Source organism: Nannobrachium achirus (genome assembly GCF_963921795.1).
Source record: "Nannobrachium achirus genome assembly, chromosome: 13".
Taxonomy (NCBI): domain Eukaryota; kingdom Metazoa; phylum Chordata; class Actinopteri; order Myctophiformes; family Myctophidae; genus Nannobrachium; species Nannobrachium achirus.
In genome coordinates this window covers 12657108-12669958 of record NC_137833.1, presented here as the reverse complement: position 1 = coordinate 12669958, position 12851 = coordinate 12657108, and the positions used below count along the sequence as shown (strand labels likewise).

General features: G+C 41.4%; 1 protein-coding gene across 1 annotated transcript in view; it reads right to left on the bottom strand.

The window, feature by feature from the left end:
* Window positions 1-12851, bottom strand: part of LOC308296680 (protocadherin-15-like) — a gene marked incomplete at both ends in the record, with an annotated part of 437702 nt that overhangs the window by 41118 nt on the left and 383733 nt on the right. Inside the window, 2 exons of the mRNA XM_080740008.1 lie at window positions 4164-4343; window positions 11056-11274. Of these exons, the coding sequence (XP_080596134.1) occupies window positions 4164-4343; window positions 11056-11274 (399 nt within the window). The remainder of the gene's footprint in view (window positions 1-4163; window positions 4344-11055; window positions 11275-12851) is intronic.

Here is a 12851-nt window from a genome sequence, read left to right as displayed (position 1 = left end):
ACACATTTGTCCATGTATGGACATGTTGATGACCCCTGTATTCAATAACTGAGGTGGGAAAGACATAAAGCAGAAGGATGAAGTCTATATACTGTACTGGGTGAAATATATATATCGTTGTTGTCGGGTGGAAACCTTGTATGTCCAAAACCGTTCGTTTTGCATTTATCATTTTAGATGATGATTTAGGAAAACAGACGATCTACAAGCACACAACGCCTCGCACCGCGAGGCGTTGTGTGCTTGTAGATCGGCTGTTTTCACTACTTTTGCGCGACGGCCTTATATGATGAAGCAGGGCTTTACTTTGCGAAAGAACGTGCACATTTGAAACTTGGAGATACGAGGTTTCCACCCGACAACGACGATATATTGTAGTATATACCGTGTTGTGCTGTGACTATAACTAGCGTACTTACTGCAGTCTGAATCCAGAGAGAGAGAGAGAGAGAGAGAGAGAGAGAGAGAGAGAGAGAGAGGAGATGAGGAGATGGAGGACGCGTTGGAATGGAGGGCAGAAACAGAGGAATGATGAAGAGGAAGAAATGTCAGAGGCGTGAAACTGAAGTAGGAAAACTGTGACAAGGAAATATAATAAGCTAAACTGTTTACAAAATAAGATTTGACTGGTAGCGCACGCACACACGCACGCACACACAGAGTAACCAGGCATACACAGACTGCGCAAATTGCATCCGTACTCCCAAACAAACGCTGTTTCCTATGCAGGGAAATCTCAGATCTCCGTGCTCTAATGGGGTCGTTTAGGGGATCAGCAGCTTCCCTTGTTTGCGGTGCAGCAGCATGGACAAATAATCCCCAAACAAACAAACAAACAAGCTCTTCTGTTTGTGTGAATTAAAAAAAAAAAAAAGAAAAAGCTGCTAGGGCAGTGGTTCTTAAAGTGGGGTCCGGGGACCAGGGACGTGCAGAGAATGTTAGAGAGGCAGAGGCTGAAATATCTAAAAGGGAAATATTGAAAATAACAGACCTCCAAGCTCACACCGCGTCGCGCTGCGACGCGTTGTGAGCTTGGAGGTCGGCTATTTTCAGTACTTGATACCACACTGAACTAAGCATAAAAAAGGCAATGTGGTGTACAGCATGGATTTCTACAAAGAGAGGGAAATTATTTCAACATAAGATGCTGCATTCAAGTTCAGGAGAGTTTGGACAAGGCAATTCTCTTGAATGCTGCCTTCTAGGTATGGCATGGAAAGAGGGGCATTTGCATAGCGAATACTGAATTCATGGTCTGGAGAGGGCACTTTTTACAGATGGGTATAAGGGCAGGGGGCAGGGGCTCAAGCCCCCTTTCATGCCTATGTGTGCACGTGCCTGCCGGGGACCACTATGGGGGTCTTTGTGGGGAGGGTTCCAGGAGGTCCCCGGCAAAAGTACTGTAGTTAACGTAGCATTCAACTTTATCCATTTACACGTTGGCTATTCAAAACAATTGCAGATCTACAGTATAACCTCATAGCTTGTACATCTGAAAATGTGAAGTGATTTTGAATAACATATATCTTCTCTTCTGGGGATCCCTGTAAAAAAAACATTTTCAGATGGGGGTCCGTGGCCATATCAATGTGGGGGTCCTTGACATGAAAAAGCTTGAGAAGCACTGCTCCATTAACCCATTTAGGCCTAGAATTATTGAATGCTTTAACCAGTGAAAAATAGCAGATATACAAGCTCACAGCGCGGCACCGAGTGCCGCGCTGCGAGCTTGTAGATCTGCTATTTTTGAAAAAGTCATGAAAATGTGTGCAAATCTTTGAATATATGGATTTTCAAAGCAACAGTTTGTAACTCAAATTTTGCTTCTGGGTGGTCCCTGGAACTAGATCATTTTGGGGGTCCTTCACATGAAAAGGTTTGAGAACCACTGACATAGTCTCTCAAGAACAGACTAACTGAGCTCCAGTTGAGTGAAAAGGATCTTTTCTTTGACGATAGCTGGCCAGATTGCTGTCAAAAAATCTTAGAAGGATTCAAAAGACACTTACAGAATCGGGTCAAAATTCTAATTTTCACGATTTTTCAAAAATAGCAGATCTACAAGCTTGCAGCGCGGCACTCGGTGCCGCGCTGTGAGCTTGTATATCTGCTATTTTTCAATAGTTAAAGCATAAAATAATGATACACAAAATGTGTACCCGTTCTGAATAGGTTAAGCCGTTTCGTATTGATAAACAACAACACCTGCCTTGAACAGCGGCATCAACAGCTCTTTACAACCTACCATTAAAGTGCCATTAAAAGCAGCAGCGTTGGTTTAAAATGCATTAAATCAAAATGTCCAAGCCCCTCATTTACCGCCGCTACTGATTGATCAATTTAGCTTCCATCTTGTTCAACCGGGAAAAAAAGTAACATGCCATTGCTCATTCAATTGTGCTAATGGAAAAAGCATTCGAGACTTAAAGGCTTACTGACGCTGATGGGGACAGCGGAAAAGCAATCTATCACTCAGTGAGTCAGTGGTAACAAAATACATTTACTTGAATACTGTATTTAAATACAATTTTCAGTTATTTGTACTTTACCAGACTATTTCCAATTGCCAATACTTTTACTTCTACTCCACTACATCTCAGAAACAAATATTATAGGCCTACGGTATTATACTTTTACTCCACTACAATTATTTGAATAGTTTAGTTACTTTAGATTATTATTAAAAAACATGCATTAACCGCTTCAGCTCTATATAGGGTTAGGGTTATTTGAAAATAGCCGATCTACAAGTGAACATTGTGAGCATATTGAGTGCTATTGATACTTTTACTTGAGTAAAAAATGTGGTAGGCCTAACCATCCACTAGTGCTGGACAAAGTACGTAATCCCAGTACTCTGTACTGTACTACTTCTGGTCAAATATTAGTGAAGTACCAGTCAAATTTAGCTTGAGTTAAAAGTACTTTTAACTATTCAAAAGTACATGCTTTTACGAAAATTACTAAGTCATTTTTGTATTATTATTATCAATGCATTGCTGTATTTGAGTAGTTTAACTACATTTTCTTTCTCCCTCTTTTTTTTTTTTAAAGATGTTCAATTCTTTTCCCCCAAAAGATCAACTAGCCTATACTGAAAATAGCAAATCTACAAGCTTGACAAGGCATCCATCACTGCACGTTGTGAGCTTGTAGATCTCCTGTTCTCTATATTTGAAATAGGGCTTAATTAGCGGTTCATTTATACATACTTGTTTCCCTTCCTAGACATGTTGTTGAGTCAGAAGTGAAATATTTGTCTTTGACATTAGTGGAGTATCCAAAAACACAAATATTATACCCCAAGTACAAGTACTCAAGTGAATGTACTTAGTTACCGTCCACTGCCGTCATAGCAGAAAAGCAATCTATGGTATAGCTTACCGTGGAGGATGGGTCAGACTCCTCTTGTCTTTTCAATTCCCAGTCAACCTTCATCTCTTTTATGAGCTAAAGCGTGCTCTCACCTTGAGAGAAGGTCGCTGTGACAAGTCACATGAGGTCTAATTGGAAAGACACCCGTCACGCGCAATCCTAACGAGCAGCGCAGCGACTGTCACCGCAGTGTACACACGACAAACAGAGCACCGCATTTATGCAGCGGCCGTGTCCCCGGCGAAGCAATGATCCAAGGTGTCACCGTGTCTAAAGCTCAACTGGATTTAAAGTCCCCAAGAAATCAATATCCACCTATACAGGACTGTGATTGCGCTTGTTTTTAAAACAACAAGATGAGCTCCAAATGAAAGGCACTTGGAGAGCAGACAGAGAGATGATAATCCCCAGTGAGAGCATGGCACTACAACCATTCAGCTAGCCCAGGGCTGGACCATTATGGACAATATCAGAGCATTCTGACCAAACAGCGATATTGTGACAAAGAAAAATGGCAAACAAATAAAATAAAGTAGATTATCTACAGGCTTACACTGTGCTGCTTGATCTGCTATTTTAAGCGTTTGAACATGAACATTAGAAAACATAACTAATCCGTTCAACAAATTATGAAAAATGATATAATAGGTACAAAATTTCAACACAAAAAAGACAATCGATAATATGTTGCGTCTGAAAATCCAATATATCGATCATTCGATGAATCGTAAGAGTAAGCAAACGATGGCTAGTAGAGACAGAATAACGAGAGGTCAGTGTGGACTCACATGTCGCCCACGTCTTCGTAGAGAGGGGTGGTGGGAGGGGGGATGGCAGCAGCGGCGGGGCCAGGGGCGGCGGGGCCGGCGGCGGCCGTTGGGGGAGGCCTGGCCACCGGCGGAGGCTTCCTGACACTCATGCCGGTGGCAGCCTGGATCCTGGCTGTTTTGGCACACTCAGCCTGTAGCCTGTAGCACAACGGTAAACAAACGATGAGTTTATTATAGTTGCCGTTGGGGGCAGAAACCTCTTATTTCCATATTATCGTCGTTGTCGGGTGGAAAGTCCAAAACTGTCAATTTTAAAAATGTTTTAAAATAGTGAAAATAGCCGATCTACAAGCACACAACGCCTCGCATCGCGACGCCTCGCATCGCGAGGCGTTGTGTGCTTGTATATCTGCTATTTTCACTAGTTTTCTGCGTCAGTCTTGTATGATGAAGCAGGGCTTCACTTTATGAAAACACATTTGAAACTTGGAGAGAAAGGCTTCTTGCCAACAGTGACGATATGTTATCTTTTCATGTTTTTTCGTAACTTGACGCCCCCACTTGATCACACCACGGCGTCACACGAAAGCATCAAAAGTAGTAATGTAGATCTGCTGCTTTTGATGCTTTGGATCCTGAAAAGTTACAGTTTTGGACATGTGAGGTTTCCGCCCCGACAGAGACGATATAGCGCCTTTATCCAAAGCGCTTCAAAGTGTGCACTACATTCACCCATTCACACACTCTCACACATTCACACGGCAACCTGCTCATCAGAAGTAGATTGGGGCTCAAGGGCACTTCAGTGCTAACTCATGGAGCCGGGGATCAAACCCGGGACCATTATCCTAAGCCAGTGGTTCTCAACCTCGGGGGGTCCCCACATTATTTTGGGGGTCCCCAGATGATTAACTTAATGTGCAATGTTGTTTTCTCACTCAACAGTAAACAAAACCAACATAACGTTGAGGTGTATAGAGGGTATATCTGCACATTTCTAAAGTGACAATTTAAGGACTTTTTAATACCTCTAAAATGACAAATTAAACATTGGCCAAATTGTCAAATATTAGAGACGGAAATTGTTAAAGTAGTCGATCTACATGCTCACAACCCCACGCGTTGCGAGGCGTTGTGAGCATGTAGATTTGCTATTTTAACAATAGAACCGTGTTATACAAAATGTAATGCCTCAACTTTTAGTGCTTGTCAGGATGGAGGTGTCCCCAGTTAAAATATGACTATTTTGGGGGTCGCGGCCTGAAAAGGTTGAGGACCACTGTCCTAAGCTCTACCTCCTGAGCCACTGACACTCTGTGTCATTTAATTGTCACCAATTAACCATTTAGCATTTTCCATTGTTATTTGTGTTGTTGGGGTTTTCGTGCCGGCAGTGAGTGAGACGGCATGCTAAGCATTATCATCACACACCGCATAAGTGTGAACGCAGCTTAAGCCTGACTCAACCATTTCCCAAAACCCTCACACACACACCCCAAACAAACTCCCACAATTTCCTCCATCTCTTTGGAATATTGTTATTACATATGGTTAGAGGGTGTCACATGAATTATGCATGGCACCTCGTGCACGCATCACACACACGCTTCTGCAGAGCCTTTTCTTTTTGCAAATCAGAATCATAACCAGAAGCTGCCCGCAGGGCAGTGGAGTTGGAGTTTGGGATGAATTGGATCTCCACTGAAAAGGGAGGGCAGGCTCTTGGTGGAATGGGTTACTGTGTGCTAGTAAACACATTTGTGCACAGAACAACAGAATAACAATAGCTGCTACCCAGCTTATTAAAGGAGTAGTTCACGCCCAAAATGACTTTTTTTTCTATTGATTACTCACCCCATGGAGACATCAGTTCAATATATATATATTTTTTTTTTGTATTTTTCACATTCCTAAGACAAAAAATGTATTATAGTAAATGTACTCCTATTGATTCGGGATGGGGACCCAAATGCATTCGGGTCCCCATCCGGAATCAATGGGAATTACATTATTTATTAAATTATTGTCTTAGGAATGTGACTAAAACAAAAACATATTATTGAACTCAAGTCTACATGGCATGAGTAATCGGGGTCCTCCCTATGTTCCCAAGGTTCTATGTTTCCAGGTTAGGTTTAGGGTTAGGGTTAGGGTTAGGGGTAGGGTTAGGGGTAGGGTTAGGGTTAGGGTTAGGGTTAGGGTAAGGGTTAGGGTTAGGGTTAGGGTTAGGGTTAGGGTAGGGTTAGGGTTAGGGTTAGGTTTAGGTTAGGGTTAGGATTAGGTGGTAAATGGGGAATATAGAACCCTGGGAACATAGAACCTTGGGAACATAGGTACGGTCCCGAGTAATCAATAGGAAAAAAAATGAGATTTTGGGGGTGAACTACTCTTTTAACCCTAGTGTCCCTTTTCTGGGCATGTTACAACAGAAGAAACCTATGTTTCCTCAGCCCTATGTTCCCTAAGCCCTATGTTCCCTTAGACCTATATGTTCTCTCTATGTTCCCTCAGCCCTATGTTCCCTTAGACCTATATGTTCCCTCTATGTTCCCTCAGCCCTATGTTCCCTCAGCTCTACAGTATGTTCCCATAGCCCTATGTACCCTCGCCTAAATTCCCTCAGCCTACAGTATATGCCCATAGCCCTATGTTCCCTCTAATTTCCTTCAGCCCTACAGTATGTTCCCTCAGCCCTACAGTATGTTCTCATATCCCTATGTTCCCTCGCCTATGTGCCCATAGCCCTATGTTCCCTCAGCCCTATAATGTTCCCTCTAAGTTCCCTCAGCCCTATGTTCCCTCAGCCCTATAATGTTCCCTCGAAGTTCCCTCAGCCCTATGTTTCCTCCAAGTTCCCTCAGCCCTATGTTCCCTCAGCCCTATAATGTTCCCTCGAAGTTCCCTCAGCCCTATGTTTCCTCCAAGTTCCCTCAGCCCTATGTTCCCTCAGCCCTATGTTCCCTCAGCCCTATAATGTTCCCTCTAAGTTCCCTCAGCCCTATGTTTCCTCAGCCCTATAATGTTCCCTCTAAGTTCCCTCAGCCCTATGTTTCCTCCAAGTTCCCTCAGCCCTATGTTCCCATATCCATATGTTCCCTCAGTTCAGGGTTGGGGAACATAGGTTCTTCTTTTTCCCCATTTACTGAAAAGTAACACTTTTGGACATACACTACAAGTTATCCATCTAGCAGCAAAGTTATCTTGTTGTTCATCTTTAAATATGTAATGGAAAATTAAGTTGTGGAAAAATGGTCCTGCATTGCACACACGCACACAAGAAGGAATCATCACACATAATACATTAGAGGTATTGTACTTACTCTTTGAACCTGATGGAGGCAGCAGAAGCAGCAAGAGAGAGAAAGAAAGAAAGAGAAGAATTAGCAAACATGTATTATGCAGTATTCCCTTACTCCACCATGCAATTTGTTCCTGATTTATTTTTTAACAAATGGGGGGAAAAACATTCCTTTAATTAGAGATTCTGTGGTGCGGTGGAAGGTTAATTAATAATAATAGATAATTAAGCCTTTCATTTAAGTCTGTTTTAATGCCTGGAGAGTATTTAAAGTTAGGTGTCCTTTTGATAAACACTGTAGGTAATTGCTTTTAAATTATTCAGATAACCGAGAGACTTTGATAACACACCCTAACAAAAGATGTTTAAATAGTCTCTGCTCTCTCTCTCTACAAACACACACACAACATGATAAAACAAAATAATAATAATAATAATAATAATAATGAAATCCTGCTAATGTTCTCTTGCTTGTACCGTCCATTCCTAGTATTCATTTTCTACAAAAACCAAAATGATTCCAAATCATTTAAGGGATAAGGTTTTAACACATTTTTTATAGTAGTTTTCTGTGAAAATACAATTCCGGCACTGTTTTAAAAATAACTAAATATACTTCCGATAACGGTATAAAATATACTTCCGATAACGGTATAAAATATACTTCCGATAACGGTATAAGATATACTTCCGATAACGGTATAAAATATACTTCCGATAACGGTATACAGTACTATACGGAGGACATCGGTATCCACAACCTCTCGTTCCCCGTCATCGTCTGCTGAGACAGCCTGTGTTAGGTCTAATTTAGCCAGAAAGTGCCATCTGCTGTGTCTGTGTTCTAGCCCAAGACAAACCCATCTGCTGTGAATACATATTGACTTTTATGTAACATTCACGCTGCCTCGTGGAGCTTTTCCCAAAGTCTAGTTTAGAGAGAAACCTGACGTTTTAGTCGCTAAGTTGTAAGAGCTGAGGCCCGGAATTCAAAATTAGCTTGAGTAAAAAGTACAACATTAGCGGTATCAAAATGTACTTGAATAAACTGTCATCTAGTTTTAGTCATATTTCAGTCATCTGAAAGGTTTTACTTTTAGTCTAGTTTTAGTCAACTAAATATCATAAGATTTGAGTCGACTAAATCTACAGTTTATTTAGTCGACATTAACTGTCCTACTGCCAGATGTTATTATTTATTTATTGGGACTGGTGCCAGCAAAAAGCAGCTTACCTTTGTGATGTTATAGAAAATGATCTATTGGTTCTTTCTAAACTAATTCATTTTACAATGGACGGTCAAATGTGTACTTTGGCCATACTGGCGGCAGAGGGCAGCCTTATGCAAGAATTAATGTGAATTGGGCCGCTCCGGTTGCCATACATTCAGAGCATAGAAATGCATTTTCTAGAACATATCCACAGAAAACAGCCAGGAAGTGATTTGTATTGCTAAAGTGCGGTGGATTTTTGAGAGCAGCATTACGGGAGATGTTTTTACTGTACACGGTTTTTACTGTACACGGCGGAGCTTACAGTCATCAGGCGAGGTAAAAAAGAACGAGCCGTATTGGCAACGCGCCGCCGTCAAAATTGGGGCGAACGGGAACGTCCGAAGCAGTAAAAGAGTTAAACAATGTTGGCAGGCCACGATGGTGTCGTAATGGATTGATTTTACACTTGGTTGCATACTAAAAATAGACGATCTATGAGCGCGTGTGCGTGACCAGAACCTGGTCAAAACGATGATGCACTTGTGCCATCTCAACTAGCTGTGGATTGTCGAGTCTTAATTCCTCTGCTTTCACAGAGGCACGAGCCAAGAGATTATCCCGGCCAGCAGCCAGCATGGATAATTACACACCGAGAGAGACAAACACATTTCTTCAGTATCAACACACGACAATTATTTGTGGTTATGCTCGCCCGAACCCGGCAGGTGATCAACAACAATCGGTCAACAGGGATTCAAGCAAAAACAAATCAGTCATGGCTGATTTTTTTTTTCTTTTCGTGTAGGCCAAGTCAATCTATGATTCATGAAACTTGTGAAGCATGAAAGGAGTCTTCCCCACTAGTGCTGCGTTTCCTAAACAATTAAATTATACCATCACTGTCAGGCAGAAACCTCCTAAATAAAATCTAGAATATAAGGCTTAACAGATCTAGCTTCTTCTGTGTGTTTTAAAGTACGAACTTGGTACAGCGTCACACAAATGTATCAAATCTCCAGCTCCAAACGTATCGAGCTTGTAGATCTGCTACTTTTGATACTTTTGAATTTGAACATGAGGTTTCCACCCGACGGAGACAATGTACTAATCATGTTTTCTTGCTGTTCTATACTATACTGCCAAGCAGTTGAAGAGAGATTGCAGGATTGAGGCTTTAACCTTTGCTTTTATATATGAAATATTCCAGAGGATTATGAGATTTACAGAACGTGTTTCTGAACATCAATTTTTCAATTTAAGTTTTCTGTTGTTTCTAACACTAATCATGTTTTCTTGCTGTTCTATACAATATACTGCCAAGCAGTTGAAGAGAGATTGCAGGATTGAGGCTTTAACCTTTGCTTTTATATATGAAATATTCCAGAGGATTATGAGATTTACAGAACGTGTTTCTGAACATCAATTTTTCAATTTAAGTTTTCTCTTTGATGAAAAATTACCAAACATAGTTCTTATGTTAATTGTTATGAACTACAAGACGCATGCTTAATTGTCCGCTTATTTAGCAAGAGAAATGAACTCAACAGAACTTCAGGACTCAAGTACAATATGCTTTATTAATATTCATAGCTCTCCCTATTTGCCAGGAGTCCATATTATTATAAATAGTTTATAGAACAGTTTAATCAGGTCTGGTCCAGGGACTTTTTAGCTTGAGACCTATAAAGATCGCACTGGAGATAAATATTCTGTGACTACTTGAAAAGGTAAGAAAAACTGAAAATCACTGGCAGAATGGGCTTTTAAAGTGTAATTTCTTTGGCAGTAGATACATTATAGAGCTACTGTTACCGAAAAAAAACACTACATAGCATTGATCGCTATCGGAATATAGTGCAGTTTAACCTATTCACCCCCCACCCCCCCAAAAAAATACAAATATAAAATAAACGTTTTGTTTTATCCACAAAAAACATCACTAAAGCCTTTCCAAACGTCTGCGGACGCTGGTTCTTTTTATAATGCAACGCACATGCAGGCACAACACTCGTAGCCTGAAGACTCACCTCTTCAAACCCCACTTAGGCCCATAGCACTTACCTTAGCACTCGCCTACCCCCCAATGACCATACATGAAAGCTAGATAGCATTTTTTTTTTTTTATATAAAGCTGCCTACGTTTATTATTTTTTTGGTCTAGATTGATATTTCTATGCATTTGATGTATTGATGTATTTATTACCTTCCTTATTGTATTGACGTATTACCTTGCTTATTGTATTGATGTATTACTTTGCTTATTGTATTGACATATTGTATTGATATATTACTTTGCTTATTGTATTGACGTATTACCTTGCTTATTGTACAGTAAGTCGCTCTGGATTAAGAGCGTCTGCTAAATGCCTAAATTGTAACTTGTAATTGTAACACTCACTGTTTGTAGGTCACCATGACGATGAGGATGGCGGGGATGCAGCAGAGGATGATGATGATGGCGAGGGCGAGCAGTGCGCCCTCCGTGTAGCCCACGGCCTGCGCCGCCTTCTTCACGCCGGCCACCACGCCCAGGTCACGCACCTCCTGGATGCGCCCGCTCTCGCCCAGCAACTCCAGGAACTCCTTGTTCATGTTCATTATGTTGCCATCCAGGAACCTATACAACCATGTTGATGTTTTTACCCAAAGGTGCAGTGGTGGGAAGGAAACTAAAATCAGTATTCACATTTCTTACTTAATTAAAGTCTTATTATGACATCAAAATTGTCATGTTTCCTGACCTCAATAAAAAAAAAACACACACACTTTCAACATTCAGAGTTTTTTCTGTAATCTCTAGTTTTTGAGCGGTGGTCACACCGTCTCCTATACGTGGCCGTGTGTGTGGGTATGTATGCGTCCGTCCGTCCGGCCGTCCGGCCGTGTATGTAGCCTGGCAGTACCTTTTCTGACCACACATGTTAAGGGAGGGGCGCTGTTGTTCACACACACACATACACACACACACACACACACACACACACACACACACACACACACACGGGGGGGAGGGGGGGGGGGGTGGTGGGTAAACCACCGCTCAGTTCACACGGGTGTGATTTTTTGAATAACATTGGCCTCTGGACGAACGCATAATCGTCCAGCGGAGGGTGTGGTTGTATCACCTTTGCTGTTACTTTCCACTGTGTTTGTATCGTTCCGATTCACCATTTACCTGTTACTTTGCACTGAGTTTGTATCGTTCCAATTCTCAACTTTTACCATTTACCACCATTTTGTTGCGTTCCAAAAGAGGCAACGATTAACAGGAAAGTTCCTCAACTACGACACCTACAGGAATCTAGGTACAGTATATTAACTTTGCAAGTCAAAATGCAACAGAACACAGAGAGAAAAACACCTGCCATGGCTCACTGGAGTGGAGTTTTCAGTTTTAACATTTTTAAGTATCAATACTGCAATGACACTGTTACAAGTAAAAGTCCAGGAATTCGAATTATTCCTGGATAAGAAAGGTGAAGTAAAAAGAAAAAAAAAGTTAATCAACAACACAAACAAATCTTACCCAGTGCATAGAACCTGAAAGTAATATTTAAATGTTATGTGGTCCTCATTACAAGGTAACACAGTGAATAATGTCCTTCATGATTTTAAACAGGGACAATCCAACATATATATATTTTTTATACTTTCAACTATAAAGACACACACACACACACACACACACACACACACACACACACACACACACACACACACACACACACACACACACACACACACACACACACACACACACACACACACACACACACACACACGTCTTTCAATATCTCTCCTTCACTCTCGCTCTGTCTCCTGGCACTGCTACTTCTACTTTCATCAGGTACTGTAAGTGAAGTGACATAACAGCCGGCACCACAGTAAATGTCACTGTGACAACGCAACCCTGATGAAGACCTGTTAGGTTGAAACGCCTCCGTTGCTCTGTCCGTGGAGAGGTAAATAATACCATGTGAAAGAGGACATTATCAGCATGCAGTCAAAAATGTGCAAAGGACATTTATTGTGTTGCTGGCTGGTTTCTCTCACTTTCATGACATTGAGAGCTTTTATTTCATCTGGAATGTCACAGGCGCTCTGCTTTGCAGCACTGCAATATACCGTCCTCCTCCCCAGCAATAGCAGAGCAGCAGGGATTCTTATTAAAACGTCAGCGACGTGCGAAGCATC